The sequence below is a fragment of the Pieris rapae genome, chromosome 15, assembly GCF_905147795.1.
Source record: "Pieris rapae chromosome 15, ilPieRapa1.1, whole genome shotgun sequence".
In the NCBI taxonomy this organism is placed as follows: Eukaryota; Metazoa; Arthropoda; class Insecta; order Lepidoptera; family Pieridae; genus Pieris; species Pieris rapae.
In genome coordinates this window covers 1,108,083-1,126,742 of record NC_059523.1, presented here as the reverse complement: position 1 = coordinate 1,126,742, position 18,660 = coordinate 1,108,083, and the positions used below count along the sequence as shown (strand labels likewise).

Here is an 18,660-nt window from a genome sequence, read left to right as displayed (position 1 = left end):
GAGAAGTATCACCAAACGTTCTCCAAATAGAGGAAGCCAATGATATGAACTCAGATCACTCACCAATCTTACTCACAATTGGCGAAGACCCTATAAAGCGAAAACTGAATCCATCTCTCGTAAACCCGCATACGGACTGGGACAGCTTCAAAATTTATCTTGAGAATATGATAGACCTAAGAGTACCTTTAAAGACTGAGGAACAATTAGAATTTGAAGTAAATAACTTTACAAAGAACATCCAACAAGCTGCTTGGAGCAATACTCCTAAATTTAAGAAAAAGGTACAAAACAACTACTTTCCAAAAGAGATTATAAATCTCATACAGACAAAACGAGCTCAAAGAAAAAGGTGGCATTCCACAAGATGTCCTGAAGACAAAAAACATCTGAATAATCTTACTAAACAACTAAGGAGAGAGATAAAAATATATAAAGATACCTCAATAAATAAATACCTAAGCCAATTAACATCTGATGGTTCCACCAACTACTCCATCTGGAAAGCGATAAGAAATATCAAAAAACCTACAACACATATTCCTCCCTTACGAGAGTCTAATGGGAATTGGGCTGCAAGTAACATACAAAAAGTTAGGAGGTTTGCTGATCACCTAGAAAATATATTTCAAATCGATGAAGAAGATTCACTTGACTTCGAAGAAACATCGTTAGAAGAGTTAAACATCCGTCTAGTCACACCGAAAGAAGTTATAAGAGAAATTAAATGTTTAACTAAGAAAAAGGCGCCAGGTTTTGATTTAATTACGGGTGAGGTACTACAGCATCTCCCCCGTAAAGCCGTAGTTAAAATGACAACCTTAATTAATGCCACATTTCGACTTCAATATGTTCCCAGTATGTGGAAAGTTGCGGAAGTTATAATGATTCCCAAGCCAGGAAAACCACCACACGAAGTAACATCTTACCGGCCAATCTCACTGTTACCTGTTATAGCAAAACTATTTGAGAAACTCTTTCTCAAACGTCTTAACCCCATTATTGCCAAAAAGCAGCTCATACCGGATTACCAATTCGGTTTCAGAGATAAACATTCTACCATAGAGCAGGTCCATAGAATTACAAATAATATTGAAATAGCACTAGAAGAACAAAAAGTCTGCTCCACGGTCTTTCTAGATGTAGCTCAGGCTTTTGACAAAGTGTGGCACCGAGGACTTGTTTACAAATTGAAGAAACTACTGCCTCGTCAATTTTCAAATATCCTCGAGTCATATTTAACACAAAGAACGTTTAGGGTACGACAAGAAGATGATTATTCAGAACTGAAACAAATAAAAGCTGGGGTGCCGCAAGGGAGTGTATTAGGTCCGGTCCTGTACCTATTATACACGTGCGATATCCCTGAACTAGAAGATAACATAATCGCGACCTTTGCCGATGATACTGCTATCATGTCTACGGCAGCTACTGAAAAGGAAGCGGTAGCAAAACTACAAAGAGCTATAAATATTGTTGGCTTGTGGACCAAGAAGTGGCGGATAAGACTAAATCAGTCGAAATCAGTTCACATTAACTTTTCCAACAAGACATCAAATTACCTGCCAGTATACATTGATAACGACAAAGTTCCGTTCGAAAATTCAGCTAAGTACCTAGGTATGACGCTGGACACTAAACTACGATGGAAGGTCCATGTTAAAAAGAAGCGCGAAGAGTTGGATCTCCGTTACACTAAATTGTACTGGTTGCTCGGAAGGCATTCCACCTTATCAGTACAAAATAAATTATTGATATACAAACAAGTCCTGACACCTGTATGGACTTATGGTTGCCAGCTGTGGGGCTGCACCAGTAATAGTAACATCCAAGTGATCCAACGTTTCCAAAACAAAGTGCTCAGGGGAATAGTCAATGCTCCCTGGTACATTCGCAATTACGACCTCCACCGGGACCTTAATGTTGAGGACGTCGCTACAGTAATAAAAAAGACTGCTGGAGCACACGAACATAGGCTCCACCATCACGTGAATGTCGAGGCTATCCAACTCCTTGACACCACGGGCTTAGTGAGAAGACTGAAAAGGACAAAACCATTTGAACTAGTGATTTAGTGATAATGTACGTAAATATCAAGTGCTAAAGAGTGTCTGCAACATAGAACACAAGAACAGAGTGTCTTCTTCCCTTTAATAGAGACTGTAAGTAGTGTTATTGGACACTCACTTATATAATAATCCTTTTTAGTAAATTAGGTTAGACTTAAATTACTTATTAGTCTTAAGTTAGGCTAGATCGTAATGTTCCATGATGTCTCAGTGAAGACACATGTATATAGAAAAAAAAAAAAAAAAAAAATGTACAAACATAAGAAAAATTTATTTTTTATCATAAAGGAACCAGTATAGACCCTTGCAGTACACCGGATGTCACATTTATAAATGTGCTCTTTGTATGTCCACCCGTTACTACTGCCTGCCTTCTATTAGTTTCTTATGATTTTATCCATCTATATAGATCCTCACGGATTCCTTGCGGTTATAGCTTATGTAGAAGAGTGCCATGATTGACCCTATCGAAAGCTTTCTCAAATTCCGTATCGATAATTTATAGAATTTTTATTCAACTTTAAACCTTCTAGGGTCAAAGTTTGTCAAAGTTACCTGTACCAGCATGTGGATAAGATATTGTTTTTCTGTAACTAATGATAATTATCGTATTCACTGTTGCATAATAAATTATTTGAATTTTACAGATTTTTCATACAAATAGCCTCCGACTGTGAGAGCGTAGAGCAAGCGGCTCATAGTTTATCGTTTATAAGTGACGCGAATGTGTTGGCGTTACATAGGTTATTGTGGAACCACCAAGAGAGAATTGGAGATTATTTGTCCAGTAGCAGAGATCATAAAGCGGTTGGACGGCGGCCGTTTGATAAGGTATGTTATCTTTTAAGTTCCACCGAACCTTAGAATCCGTCTGCAAAAACCAACCTAGGAGTTCAGGAACCTATCATTCGAATTCTTCGCGACTCAAACAAAATAACCACTACTTGTCTAGAACTAGATATATTCGGTAAAGGGTTGACCAATTTAAAAAAAGCGTTTTTAACTGTTAATGTGACACCTAATCCGCTGTTTTGCTAGTGTGTTTTTTGCTAACAATAAGTACTAGTATAATCTAAAACTTCATATTTTTATTGTACTTTTACTTTGTGTTACATTTATGTTTACTATTATTGTACTGTATTTTTTTAAATATATCTTGTAATATATACTGTAGATGACTTTATGTATGGTGTGAGAATTTAATATAGAAATAAAAACTTAGTTAATGATTGTAGGAATATTGTTCTGAATAAATGAATATACAGACTTTATATAAATTATTATTTAAAAATTTAATAATTTAAGTTTAAAAGTAATTTATACATATATAGCTCTGGAAAAATTCAGATTTTGTTTATTCACGAATACTTTGAATACTGTCAACAGATGGCGACACTGCTTGCTTATTTGGGTCCGCCGGAACATAAACCTGTTGAGTCGTAAGTATTTGGTAGTAAAGCTTAGTTTTTAAAAGCTTCAAGAACAAAATAGTGCATGACCTAAAAATAGACCTAGATATTTGAGGCGAATAAATCTTTTTAACTTTTTTGCCTATTTTTTTATTCTAGCACATCAAGTCTTCTTTTCTCTTCCTACGCCCGCTGGTCTTCCATAGATATGTCTTCAACCAACTTCGAAGAGTTCATTGTGAAACATAACATGCACCAAAAGGAAGAGTTCAAAAGTATCAAAAGTTTGAACATCTTCTACCAAGCCGGCACCAGCAAATTGGGCAATCCAGTCTTCTATTTTATTTCTAGAAGATACAAGTATGTATTATATTTTAAACTAGCTCCGTGGTTTATCTCGTGTTCTATTACCTAGTGTTTTAACCCGTCCTTAATAAATGGATTATTTATGACAAAAATCAGTTTAACTAAATAAATAAACCCACTGATCTCAATCTTTTATTTCAAACATATATGAAGAATCGAATCTTATTACATATATAAATAATAAGGTAATGAAATACAATTAAACATTATTTCGCCAGGATCGGAGAAGTGAACGCGGATCTTCTGATCTACCACGTGATTTTGACCCTGAAACCGTTCTGCCAACAACCCTTCGAGCTGATCATCGACTTCACTCACACCAACTCCGATAACAGGTTCAGGTTTGTATGTTAACGGAGATTAGTGTAACCAGTAGGTTGTTTGATCTGGAGACTGTGCAGACGTTTTTGTCTGAGTTTTTGGGGAGTAAAATAATCGACCATCTGGGATTGAGTGTCCATGGGGTTACTTAACATCCGGTGTGCCTTTGAATTGCCTCTGTTATATAAAGAGAGAAACAAATAAAATTTAAACACGGTATAAAAATCGGGGTTTTCTCAGTGAAAAAAAAATGTGTTCATAAATGAAAATGATCAAGTAAAGTTTTCTATATTTAGAAATACATAGGCTTGAAAGCTTGGTACTTGTTTATTGAAGTGAGGGTATACCGATTCGTTACGTAACGCGTTACGGTGCCGGTCTGTCTAGCTTCCTTTTCTCACGCATACGGCAGGCTCCTCCTCTCTCACTCTAACATGCAACCGTTTTTACTTCTGACGGAAGTATCGAGACGCACACATTTTTTATTTATTTATAAGGAACTTTAAGTATTGTTAACTGTTGGCTAAAAGTGAATTGTAAAGGGATTTATACACAAAAGATTTTTTGGCAGAATTCTTTAGTTTTCAAGAGAAACATGTTTATTTAGTATCACATAGTTTATTTTTCTCTAACCCTTACAAAATTTCAGAACGGATTTCCTCCAAAAGTGGTTTACAGTGCTCCCAGAAGTAGCCTACACGAATATACAGGCGTGCTATATATACAACTGCAACAGCTGGGTTCGAGAGTATACCAAGTTCCATGAAACTATCTTGGCGCCGCTAAGGGTAAGATACTAAAAATTATTTAAAAATGTATTGTTGAAATATCTACATGAATGAATATCTTATTTAACATTTAGATATATCGAGAGTTACTTGATACACATACTTTCATTTTTTGCGGGTAAAATAAAATAAAATTTTATATCATATTTAAGTTTTTGTGGATAAAAAATGCCATTTTTGAATCATATTTTAGGTTTTTTGTGTAAAAAGAACAAATTTTATATCATATTTTAGTTTAAGAGAGTAAAAAAAAATATTTAGATCATATTTTAGAAACATGTTTTCGTATCTATTTATAAATAACACTCGAAGACTTATTTTAATGTACTTACTGTGTTTCGTTAAAATTTCCTACTAATTCTTCCTAAAACCTATTATTTAAATTTCTTATGTGAACCATACAATTTTTTAATATAAAAAATTATGTTTGTTGCATTAGGCATAATAATTTTAGAATGGCTAATGTGTGACATCTCACAAGAAGGTCAGAAAACACTGACCTAAAAGGATTCTTACTTCCAAGAATTTCTCTTCTAGATTCTAGTTTAGTCGTTTAGTCTTTTAAGTGGCTATGTTGGGCTATTGATTTAGCCTGTTCATACGTTCTAGTAATTTTTAGTTATGCCTAGAAAATCAGGGTGCAACGCAGAATTTAGAATTCATGTATTTCAGGGAAACCGAAAACTGATATTCATAGACAACCATGCTCGTTTATGCGACTATATTGACTCGGAACAGCAAAAACTTCCCGGAGCGACTTTGGCCCTTGAAGAGGACCTCAAAGTGTTTAATAATGCCCTCAAGCTGTCACATAAGGACACTAAAGTCGCTATTAAGGTAAACTTTGAAATTAAAACTTATTATATGTATTATTCATTCGTTTTATGTGAAATAAAATATGCTTATTATTATGGGATATAAGATACAGATATAAATTATTCCATGTCATTCAGTCCTACTCATCTGCTAAGAAGACAGAGGATGCAGGCTGAGAGAAAAAGCCGGTGTACCAATCTCTCGGTACTCTTTTAAAATAGCAAATCATCATACATAATGACAATGGTGAACAACACATATTTAAAAAAAATGCAGAGATTAATGGGATTTTATACATAATCTATCTCTTTTCATCTCAATATATACTAGATTTGATAATCTAGCATATACATATTATTTATGAATAATTATTAGTATCATCAAATTCCCATATTTACCATTTCAAATGTATTTTTATTTAAACTTTATCGACACTCGCACGTAAGCACATAAACTTGCTTCGTGCGTATGTGTCCGTATACGCAGGTAACGTGCGCCAGTGCGCTTTGTGACTTATTTCGATGATATACATACCTATATATATATTATGTCGTATTCATTAAAGCATTAAATTAATTCGAAAATATATTTTAGGTGGGTCCCACAGCGTTGCAAATAACATCTGTGGAGAAGACCAAGGTGTTGGGATTTCCAGTGTTATTGAATGATGTTTACTATGCGTCGGAAATTGATGAGGTAGCTTTACATTTATATATACTTATATATACTTATATCATGGAGACTGTTTGTAATTTTACTAGAATTACACGGGTTTGTGTCAGCATTTATTACCCCGTGGAATCTAATTTTATATATCACAAGCGGCCAGACCTGTACTAGCGATGATTTAAGCATTTATGTACATATGTTTGGGTACGTTTATATAGTGAAACATTTTTTTCATCATCATCATGTTTACGCAGCGCATGCGATGAAAGTTATTTTAAAGCCAGTTTTTTAATACCTTGGGTAACATTGTAAATGTAGCCAATATTAGTCACTGATAATGTAGCATTCAAATGCTGAAATATTTTTTAAATCGATTCAGTACTTTTTGAGCCAATTCACAAACACACTTACCTACAAATCTTTCTTTCTTTCTCCAAAGTAAGAAAGATTTGTACGTCAAGTATAACGTAAGCAGATTTACTGCAATTTATCCCAAACAAAAGTGTACAAAAATTGTAATGTCATTATTAATTAGTTTCAATATTTTGTTTTTCTGGGTGTGGTCTATTGGTGGATATTTTTACATACAAGATGTTTATATGAGTGAGATGTCATTTGTTTAGATTGACTCAAGGATTAATTTTTAAATAATCTAAATAAAATGTAAAAGCTTGTTTCGTATTTTAAGATTGTTTAGATTATTATTAATGTTTGCGTTATTTGAGAACCGCTCATCTCTTCTTTTTCTGTTTTATTAAAAGCAAAGCAATAAAAAATAAGATTTATGTATTTCGATACAGAGGCTATGTGGTAATTTTTTAAATTTTTTATATATTTTATTAACAATTTTAGGTATGCCTGGTGGATGATAACCAATTCTCGTTATCAATAGTAAACGAAGCCACTCCACTCAGCTTCATACACAACGATTGTGATAATATCGTACAGTCCATCATTCATATACGGAATAGATGGGAGCTTAGTCAACCGGTGAGTTATAAAAAATATTGTTTTCGTCTCTTTCTTCCTAATTGTGTTTTCGCTGTGATGAAAAGAGACTGTGTTCTAAGTTAAAATGCATTACAGTGATGTATTAACTATGAATTTTAAAAATATTTTTAATTCTCTTTCTTGATTCAATGTTTATTGTAGAGATTAAATTTATGAAGTTTTTCGCCGAGTACTTTTTATTGTTAAATTTGTATATTTTAAGTTTGTAATTTTTAATTAAATTTGTAATTTTCAATGTATAATTACATACTTATAAAAAATGTCAACCTGTGCCTGACACACGCGTTCAAAGTTTTGGGTCTTAATGACGAACATGGAGATGATACAGGTGGAATTTCGTTTGTGTCGCAACCCTTTTGTTGGACGTTACAGGTAAGAACTATGTGAAAGTGAAACTATTTTTGATTTCGTTTCCAGCAAGATTCGGTGACAGTACATCAGAAAATACGGCCCAAAGATGTGCCTGGGACCTTATTAAATATGGCCCTATTGAACTTAGGTTCCTGTGATCCGAACCTACGCACCGCTGCCTACAATCAGCTGTGTGCGTTGACCGCAACATTTCATCTTAAAATCGAGGGACAGCTGTTGGAGACATCAGGTATATTTGTTCATAATTTGCCTCTGCATAAACACAATATTTAAATCAGTAAACGGTTTTTATCAATTATGTCTTAAGACTCATTATATTTTTTTGTTGTATATGTTTTATATTGTTTTAGGTTTATGTATACCATCAAATAACACAATCTTTATTAAGTCTGTGAGTGAGAAATTAGCACATAATGAACCTCATTTGACGCTGGAGTTTCTAGAAGAGTGTATTCAGGTAGCATAATACTATAGTTCTTTAATGAAGTTTGAAAATTATATTACAGAAAGCTATGTGTGATATTATATATGAATCAATGATAATGTATTTAAAGTGATATTATTTTTAGGGATTCCGTGGATCGACAATAGAATTAAAGCATTTATGTCTTGAGTATATGACCCCGTGGCTTGCCAACTTGGTCAAGTAAGTGTTATTTTTATATATTTTTTTAATATATGTAACAGTGAACATATTTTATATATAGGACCTGGATGACCGGTATTTTTTTTTTATAAATCGTGTTTTTTGGAAATTTTATTTAAGTACGAATTACATACTAATAAAATTATGAAATATGAATATAATTATTGAATAAAGATAATTATATTCATATTTAGGTGTTTATTTGACTGACATCTTTAAACGAGCAATTCTATGTTTAAGTTGATAAAACACAAATAAAATGACATTTTCTAGAAATGATTCCTAGCTAAATCGTATTTGTCGCCCCCGAAACCCTCTGTATACTAAATTTCATGAAAATCGTTGGAGCCGATTCCGAGATTCCAATTATATATATATATACAAGAATTGCTCGTTTAAAGATATAAGATATAGGCAAACGAGCCTGCGGGACGCCCAAAAAGGCAGTCGTTGTAGCCCATAGATACTCATTTTTGGTGGGTGCGTTGCCGGCCTGTGAGAGAACACTACGCTCGTGTTTTGAATTGTTAATAATATTTTCTATTAACTGAGCATTAATGTTCTAGATTTTGCAAACCCACTGAAGAGTCGAGACGTCAGAAGCAAGTGGCTCAAATTTTGGAAAAATTAATAGAGTTAACGATAGAGGAAACTGAAATGTATCCATCGGTTCAGGCGAAAATTTGGGGCTCGATTGGACATGTGCCAGAACTTATAGATATGGTCCTTGATAGCTTTATACAGAGGAGTGTGGACTCAGGTAATTCGTTAGAGTCTGTAATCTTAACTTAGAAGTTTTATAAATTTAAAATTCAAAATAATTTAGGTAACACAATGTACACTTATTGACGTCAATAAAGAATTACATATTAAATGCTTATAATTTCAAATTTACTGCCAATTCTCAAATCGAGGGCGTAGAACGGACGAGAAGAACTGGCAATAAACTCTCCGCCACTCTTTTTAATAGCCAAGTTTTTTTGTTTTTCAAAATGTGTGTAAGGAGTTGCAACCATTATACCATATTCCACATGACATTTTTAAGTAATTAACTATGATATAAAATAATTAAAATACAAAGATTTGTCCTCTATCAGTAGTAGTTAAATAGTAGCACGCACTTACATTTATCGTAAACTAAAATTACAAAGCATATAATACCACAATGCTATAATTTTACGTGTAATACATAAAGTAGTTATTGACTATTAAAAATTTTTTTTTCTATAGTTAGTGATTACTGACAGAAAAGTACAGTTTATGAAAAGATAAACCAAAATGTGTTCTAATCTAATAAAACAAAATTCAAAGATTAGTAAATGGTACAGAAATCTGAGAGCAAAGCTAAGGGGATTTTTCCGTTAGGGATTTAAAAAGTATATAATATATTTGAAAGGTTTTAATATATGTGCTAAGCTTTGCCATGTTTAATTGGAGGACCAACGAAACGAAACATTTCATACTTGTTATTACAGGTCTTGGGTCGCCCATGATAGAGATAATGGCCGACACAGCTGTCGCGTTGGCCTCCGCCAATGTTCAGCTCGTCTCGAAGAAAGTTATTGGGCGAATGTGTAGGGTGAGTGAAAAAAACTTAATCAGAATATATTTTTTTTGTTGTTTTTTTTTGTTTTTACTGCGGAAAAATTTTATTTTGCGTTTTATTTTTTTTATTTTCTACAGGCTTTAACAAAACTTCCATATAATATAGTGGGTCCAATCACTTATATAATACATTTTTTTTTGTTTTTACTGCGGAAAAAATAATTTTTCTTTTTATGTTTTTATTTTCTGCAGGCTTTAACGAAACTTCCAAATAATATATTGGGTCCAATCACTCCAGCCACTGTAAGTTTTTTTTTAGTTAAATTTTTTTTTTTCTTAATTCTTTCTTGATTTTTTTGATACAGTTTTCTATAAATTTTCTTCAAATTATTACTATTATTACGCGAGGAAAATTGTTTTAATCATTGAGGCTTTAGAAATTCTAAGCGACACAGACTAAATTTAAGTATAGAAGAACTCGTATATTAACTCTTCTATTTTACCCAAACCAGAATTTGAAGATGAGACTCTCCTATTAAAAGAGATATTTAGTTCTTTTAAATTTAGTATTCATTAACTCGTCTCTATCAAAATATACGTGAACAAATATTAAAATCTTCGCCAGGTTGTGGACAAAACCTGTCATTCGCCGACTGCAATGTTGGAACAGCACATGATGTGGGACGATATTGCAATCCTCGCGAGGTATTTGGTAAGTACGTTTTAAATAATACAAAATACCATCCGTATGAAGTAGACGTCCGTCGTTCCACATCTTAGAGCAGTATTTGCCGGGCACCACCACTCCTTTAAGAAAAGAGTGCATTTTTTTTAAAGGCTGACAACGCACTTGTGAGTCTTCTGGTAATGTGAGTTTCTTGTTTGCCACCTATTAGGAAAAAAAATTAAATTTGTTTTTTTTTGTGGACGAAGTGACATTTGGGTCATATCTTAATATATATTTTTAATTAACAGGGGAAAAGGCTAATGATGTTAGGTGGTACCGCCGCTCACGGGCAGTCACACTTCCAGAAGACTCGGCACGCATGTGCGTTGCCGGCCTTAAAAAAAATCTTTTTTTTTTACTTGTAAATTGTGCATTTACAATTTGCGGTATCACTTAACATTCGATGAGCCTCCTGCCCGTTAGCCGTGTTCTACTAAAAAAGTAATAATAGTAATAAAACTCGTCAAATAGAAAAAGTTTCAACTGCCTTATACTTCACTAGAATGCGAACTCGTTTTCCAAATGATTTTTTTTATTGTATTGCAGTTGATGCTCTCCTTCAACAACTGCCTGGACGTAGCTCGTCACTTGCCTTATTTGTTCCACACGGTGACATTCCTGGTGTGTTCTGGGACCGTGTCGATGCGAGCTGCCACTCATGGACTTGTCATCAATATTATACATTCTCTATGCACCTGTCAGTCTCCTACATTTTCAGGTATCCAAAAATGTTTGTGTCAGCTTGATGGCTGAATATTTTTTTTTTATAAATCGTTCCCGAAATCGCGCGGGCATTTATTTTTTTTTAATTTTTTTTTTAGATATTGATGTCTCAAAAACTACTTAATTGATTTTGATAGTGTCGCACTTAATGAAGACTTTAATCATGGTAAATAGGTTTTGACAAATCCATATATCGCTATGTATGGGGACATACATATTAAAAACAATTTTTTTGGGAAAAAGTAGGCTTAGTGTTACAACTAATCAAACAAGTTATCATCTTGGCTTTAATCATTGTAACCTTGTATATGTGAGAGAAGAAATAAAGATAATAATAATTATTATTATTAAGTCTTGCAAGACATTAAGGAATGTGTGAATCTATGAGTGTGTGCGTATGTATTTGAAAGTGTAGCTAAGAGTATATGTAAGCGTTCATTAATACAAATTGAATCATAAATATAAGGCTTACTTTCCGAAAGATTTGTGGACATACTATTGTGAAGTCTTATACATCTAATTCCAAAAATATTCCAACGTACTAATCAATTCATGTCGACCTGTAATTTTCAGAGGAGACCCAACGTTTGCTGATGCTGTCTCTGGACGAGTTCGCTCTTCCGAAGTTCTATCAAATGTTCGGAATATCAAAAGTGAAATCCGCCGCCGTCACCGCTTTCAGGAGCCCATATCATCGTCACACCGGTGATTGGTGAGTTTTTTTTATAGAACAGGGGACAAACGGGCAGGAGGTTCACCTGATGTTTAGTGATACCGCCCATGGACACTCGATGCTAGTGGGCTCGCGAGTGCGTTGCCGGCCTTTTAAGAATTTGTCTATTTTTATTGATGTTTAAGTTTAATTTCCTATAAATAATATATAAATGAATAAATCGCGTCAGCGCATTAAACAACTAAGATAAGTTGTTTTCACATGTTATATGGTGGTCACAATATTGATGCATTAATTAAATATGTAATTGTAATCCAGGTATTCCGAACACTCATACGGCTGTAGCCAATCTTCATGCATCATGGGTCCAATCATGGTGACATCGGTGACTGACAGAGAGAGATTACCACTCCAGTCTTTGGAAACTATCACCGATGCCTTACTCGAGATAATGGAGGCTTGTATGCGAGATATACCTGGCTGCGATTGGTTGAAAACTTGGTGGGTATACCTTATATATTTAAGTTATACTTCTTTTGGAGCTTTAGGGAAAAAATATGAGAATAAATTTTTACGAATCGTAACACCGTCACAAAAAACCGACACCCTGAACTTAGCTATTAAAACAATTTACATATTTATTTGATATTTACATAAACTTTTACTAGACAATGCATTATAATAAAGCTTTCAATGTATTAAATACCTTTTTTTCTAATTTTAATGTCGTTTTTTCTTCAAAAGTAGAATACAATATTTTTTCTTGTGTACATAACTTTTTTTGTAAAATATCTCCTTGGGCCACTACACTTTAAATTGTCTATTTTTTTTATTACCATGCTACATGTGTGTATATATATATATATATATATTTATTGTCAAAAATACATACACTATCCTTACAGTACTAAACCAATACGATACCGTCATAATATAATATTAAATAAGTACACAAGGAAAACAAAATCGCAAATTTCAACTCACTCTAGCAACATATAAATATGTCAATACAGTCAGAAGCACAACGTCTTTGTTAACGGTGATCTTTGCAACATACTGGTTCTGGTATCGCAAGAAACCCAGTTCCTGAAGAACACTTGGGTTGCTAATCTTCAGCAAGACTTAGTATATAGAACGCCAACTAGCTCCGTCTTGTTTCCCATGTATGCATCCACCATCCCTAAGATAAATAATGATTCGTGACAGCCTATTCAGGACTTCAAATATCAATACATACCTCCCGTCACACATATCCCCTCGGTACAAAGTAACTGAGTTCTTGGAGAACACTTTTAGCTCACTATTTTATTGTATCCCTAATACAAATGTTAGGATTTTTAACTATAATCAAAATTCACCACAAAATGTATATTATTAATCTCGCCCCTTATCAAAGTCAAAAATCATTTATTCATATAGGTAACATAATGTACATTTATGAACGTCAGAAAAAAGAAATATTTATTTTATTATTTTATTTTTACATTTAGGTACAAAAACAGAAAACAGATTGATTACATACATACAATTATTACACACTAAACAACATTTGAAAATTTGATTTCCAATTATATCTGTACACAGCATTTACACTAAATATCAACTAAACAACATACACATATCAATCTGAATGACAAAAAAAGAAAAGAATATATATATATATATATATATATATATATATATATATATATATATATTAATATATATTTTCTTTTCTTTTTTTGTCATTCAGTTTGATATGTGTATGTTGTTTAGTTTTTAGTAGTGTTTGTTTAGTTTATATATATATATATATATTAATTAATTAAATTAGTAATTAAGTTTGCAAGTATTTAACATGAACTACTACTTTTTAAATTTACAAATATTATTGTGTTAAATATCAACCTCAGCACACACAGCATTATAATATTTGCACATTCTTACGAGTGGAGCATTCTGGGACACATTGTTATCAGTCATAGGTAAGGTAATATACATTAAATGAATCTCATTTTACATTTACTGCCAGTTCTCAAATCAAGGGCGTAGAACGGAAGAAAAGAACTGGCAATAAACTCTCCGCCACTCTTTAATCGCCAAGTATTTTTACACTATGTTTGTAAGGAGCTGCAACCATTATAATGCTGTTTGTGAAAAGTTAAAGGAGAAATTTCATTGTATACTCGATTTTAGATTAATATTTAAATTCTGATTTCTTGATAGCCAAATATTTCCAATTCTAGGACCTCCTTGGCGAGAAGTTTTGCGTTCTGCTTCAATCCAGCATTACAACCAAGGGCACTCATAGTTTTCGGCTGTATAAGTAAGTTGCACCTGTAAATTATTTCTTTGTATGTCATGTTTTTTGAAGTGAAACTTCTTTAGGCGTATGAGGGAAATATTGTTACGGAACGTCACAAAGATATGCAGGGGTTTTGTCGAAGAAAAGGGAGAGATCGATTGAGACCGATTGAGAGAGAGTGAGAAAGGGAGATCGAGAAAAAATACACGCTATTGGTGGATGTTTTCGTTTAGTAGTTTAGATAGATAGATAGTATAGTGTATAGATAGTATTAGAACTTTTCAATTCGGTTTTTTTATTTACTTATTATAAGTAGCAACAACAATATAGATTTACAATTGCTAATTGATAATTTGCTGGTACTCGATCGTCTATAGGGCCTTTACCTTAGTAATAATTAATTTACAAGGTTAACTATCTTGTAAATTAATTATTACTTCTAACATGTGTAGTTCGCACCTAATTTTTTGTATGTATTAATTTAAACTTAAAAGTACTGGAATGAAATATCTGATGCCAATAAAAAATATGTTAAGAAAGCAAATTTCAAAATATTGTAACTTATGGACTTCTTTAGTTCTTGATTATACATCTTTAGTTAGAAAAATTAAATTCAAATACTACATTAGTATTTTATTTAGACAAGCATTAGGAATAATTATATTACGTAGAACTAGTTATAATTTTAATATAATTTCCAGGTAAACACGTAACGGATGACGACATGAAGCAACTTTTGCGTATTCTGGTAAAAGCTTTGGAGTCGTTCAACGATATGGCGCTTTTGGAGGCAATTATCATGTGCCTGACTAGACTACAACCGCTGTTGGATTCGGTGAGATAAAATTCATCTCTTGGGACATTCCACCATCTATTATAGCGAACTATCTCAAACAAGCTTTTCTGATTTATTCCAATTTCTGGTCCTCCGGTCCGGATTTTTAAGCCAACAGTTAAAAAGTGCAGAAATTCTATATTGCTCTCTTGTTAATTAAGGACAACTAAAATGAACAACGGAAAGATTTGCATAATTAAATAAACAAATTTGTAGAGACTATAAAGACAGACTTTAACCAGTTCGCTTCACAAAAGCTTCGAACAGTTTATGTTAAAAAACAAGATCAAAGCCTGGTTATGCATCTCCTCATTCACCTCAAGATCGGAATTCCTTGAACTATCTTGGCACCACATTCTGTTTGAATTCGTAAAATTTATTTATTAATTTATTGTTATTTGATATCTTATCCGATGTTTTATTACTTATTCTGTTATTGGGAGCTGATAAGAATCCACCAGAAAGACACTAACATCGGTCCAGCCGATTTTGAGTTATAAGTGGTGTAACTAATACGACTTTGTTAAATTTATTAAGATGTGATGGAACTAAATTAATTACAGGAATCCCCCATCCACAAAGCTCTCTTCTGGGTTTCCGTGTCGGTTCTACAATTGGATGAGCCGACTTTGTACGCAGCAGGACTGTCCCTACTCGAGCAGAATTTGCATACATTGGACTCGCAGGGTCATTTCGAGATTAAAGTAAATAAAATGACAATATATTATGACCTCGACGTCCGTTGCACAATCGATCGTTGCTTGAGGCAGTTTCTGCCGCGCACACCCACTAAGTGGAAACAGCTGCCAAAAGAAGTATTTCCGAATCGATTCGACTTATATTAATTATTTCCTTCGAGAAAGTGCGTACCGATTTGTAAAAGTCCGGCAACGCACTCGTGAGCCCTTTGGTATTGAGTGTCCATGCCTTTTTTCTATTTAAAGAACTTTTTAGTTAGTTTTTTAGCGATAGGGATGTACCATACCGTATTTTCTAGCGTAATTATATAACTTACTAACAGATTCTAAGGAATTATAGAAATAATTCAAAAAAGCAATCTTGTCCAATTGCTTCAATAATAATACTGTATGTAAAAATAATAATTGATAACTTCATTTTTTTAATTTGGTTTAAAATAAAGTAAAAAGTAAATCTTAATTTGCAGACGCTACAACAAGTGATGATGGAGACGCGAGAGCCCCTCGAATGGCATTTCAAACAATTGGACCATGCCGTGGGATTGAGGTAAGACATTGGCAGAAATCTCCTACTCTTTTTGAAGTGAGACTACTAATAAGACTTCCGACAAGGTTGCGTTAAACGTTTAACTCTCCTTGTGAGGGGAATAGAGAGAGCGAGAGTGAAAGGTTTCTATTTTAATTTCTTCCGCGTGGAGTTCACGCACTATTTTGAAGGAACTTCTTTAGACACATGAGGGTAATTTTTTCACGGATACGTCACGAAGTTGTGCAGCGGTTTTGTCGTAGAAAAGGGAGAGAACGATTGAGACCGATTGAGAGAGAGTGAGAAAGGGATATCGAGAAATACACGCTATTGGTTGATGTGTTCGTTTAGTCGTTACGTTAGTTATATTATTATTAAAAGTTAAGACGGCAATTCGCATAACGGGTTGTATCATAAATAACGCTCATAAAACAAAGCTAAATCTACTTTAAAAGAATGGAAGTATTATCAATTATTGAAGTGAAACTTCTTTAGAATCGTTGTAATTTCAAACCGATGCACTGGAAAAAGTGACAGTAAAAAGAGACAGACACATAAATTTATAAGATTTAACGTGGGACAAAATGAGACAGCAGGCATTATACAGTCTCTTTTCAGTGTCGTTTTTTCATTTCAAACTTTCATTATATTAATTTTTACCAAATTAAAGATTGTTATTGAACTTATTAATTATAATAAATTTTTCCTTGTAAATTAAGGAATTACGATTAAAAAGAGTTTTCTGGTAATATCTTTTTTTAACAATAACGTTGAGAAGTGTGTTCGTTTTATCATATTAAAATAGAATATACAAATTTCTATTTATTTCTTTAGTTTCCGATCCAATTTCCATTTCGCCCTCGTGGGTCACCTGGTGAAGGGCTACCGTCATCCCGCACCAGCCACTGTATCCCGTACCGCCAGGGTTCTGTGTGCTTTGCTGGCGTTGGCTGCGAAACCGGACAGGGATAAGTTCAAGGCTACGCAGCATACTGTGGCATATCTCACAGGTCAGAAAAAAAAATTGTATTCAAATGATTTCTAATATGTTGTGTATGTTTAAATATATTTTTAAATTTTATTTTCTGTAGAGGAACTGATAAAAACAAACTTATATCTAGTAAATTCAAACAAAGCATGATGGTGTCTTACTCCTTCGTTGTGGACATTCCCAGGTTTCTTGTAAAAACAGCAAAGGAGTGGAACGTCTTCCATCTTCCCTAGACAATATAATGTGGCTTCATTTAGCGGCGGTTAAATAACTAGTCTGGCCATAAATACTTTTCCATAAAAAACTTTTCCTTTTTTTCAACTTTTTAATTTTGGATATTTGAATTTGGAACACGTAATTATTGTAAAAACTTCTTTCTATTTTCCGGTGGCCATTTTGAATAGAATATTTTTGAATATTGTTGAGACTTAAAAAAATATGTGGGTATACATTTTAATAGTATTATATTACTTTAAAAAAATGCATTTTAATTTGTAACAAACCTTATGGCTGGAATAGGTAAGCATCTCCTGAACAGGCCCTCATAGACCTTATCTCATTAATCAGATGCAGTTGTGGCCAAACGTCTATCCAGTTCGTTACAAAAAAAAATATAGTTAAATCTTTAGTAGAAATATGTTTTTGATATTACTTTCGGCAGGTTGATTTTGGATTAATTTCTTATAGCAAATGTCGATATCTACAGTAAATAGAACTGTATTGAGGTAGTACAAAACTGTATTGATGTGGGATCGCTAACAGAAGTAACAATGCCAGCGCTGATCTCAACATGTGTATAAATGAAATGTTCTATTTAGCTCTGGTCTGTGTAAGCGAAGAGGTCCGATCTCGATGTCCAGTGAAGCACTCGTTACCACAATGGCTGCCTGAAAACTGCGACCATTATTGCCCGGCTGCTGATCACTTGCAGGTACGGAGAAAGTCTTCCTATAACGTCAAAGTACTCGACAAACTATTACTTAAGAATGTTTAGTGAGTTTTATTTAAGAGAAAAGAAGGCAAACGGGTAAGAAGCGAAGAATTGACAGAGGCATGTCGCCGCCCATGGACATTTACACCGAACGCGTACAAGTGCCGGCTGTTTAAAATTTGGCACGCTTCTTGTTGAAGAGCAGCGTTGGGATAGCGGCTTCAGCGTGCGATTTTCATGCCTGCGGTCGTAGGTTCGAT

The 18,660-nt window shown here is 33.6% G+C and overlaps 1 protein-coding gene across 2 annotated transcripts in view; it reads left to right on the top strand.

Moving 5' to 3' along the window:
- LOC111000502 (neurofibromin) overlaps nt 1-18,660 on the top strand; it is a 54,663-nt gene that overhangs the window by 21,936 nt on the left and 14,067 nt on the right. Inside the window, exons 20-43 of one of the 2 annotated variants that reach the window (XM_045631288.1) lie at nt 2,717-2,900; nt 3,456-3,508; nt 3,638-3,838; nt 4,063-4,179; nt 4,815-4,953; nt 5,626-5,790; nt 6,364-6,465; nt 7,291-7,428; nt 7,867-8,050; nt 8,172-8,278; nt 8,391-8,467; nt 9,034-9,227; nt 9,943-10,046; nt 10,265-10,315; nt 10,638-10,724; nt 11,286-11,457; nt 12,036-12,174; nt 12,454-12,636; nt 14,361-14,440; nt 15,121-15,254; nt 15,818-15,958; nt 16,420-16,499; nt 17,313-17,488; nt 18,288-18,400. In XM_045631288.1, the coding sequence (XP_045487244.1) occupies nt 2,717-2,900; nt 3,456-3,508; nt 3,638-3,838; nt 4,063-4,179; nt 4,815-4,953; nt 5,626-5,790; nt 6,364-6,465; nt 7,291-7,428; nt 7,867-8,050; nt 8,172-8,278; nt 8,391-8,467; nt 9,034-9,227; nt 9,943-10,046; nt 10,265-10,315; nt 10,638-10,724; nt 11,286-11,457; nt 12,036-12,174; nt 12,454-12,636; nt 14,361-14,440; nt 15,121-15,254; nt 15,818-15,958; nt 16,420-16,499; nt 17,313-17,488; nt 18,288-18,400 (3,121 nt within the window). Of the gene's footprint in view, nt 1-2,716; nt 2,901-3,455; nt 3,509-3,637; nt 3,839-4,062; nt 4,186-4,814; nt 4,954-5,625; nt 5,791-6,363; nt 6,466-7,290; nt 7,429-7,866; nt 8,051-8,171; nt 8,279-8,390; nt 8,468-9,033; nt 9,228-9,942; nt 10,047-10,264; nt 10,316-10,637; nt 10,725-11,285; nt 11,458-12,035; nt 12,175-12,453; nt 12,637-14,360; nt 14,441-15,120; nt 15,255-15,817; nt 15,959-16,419; nt 16,500-17,312; nt 17,489-18,287; nt 18,401-18,660 lie in introns of both variants that reach the window. The other variant, XM_045631290.1, reaches the window with a different exon arrangement.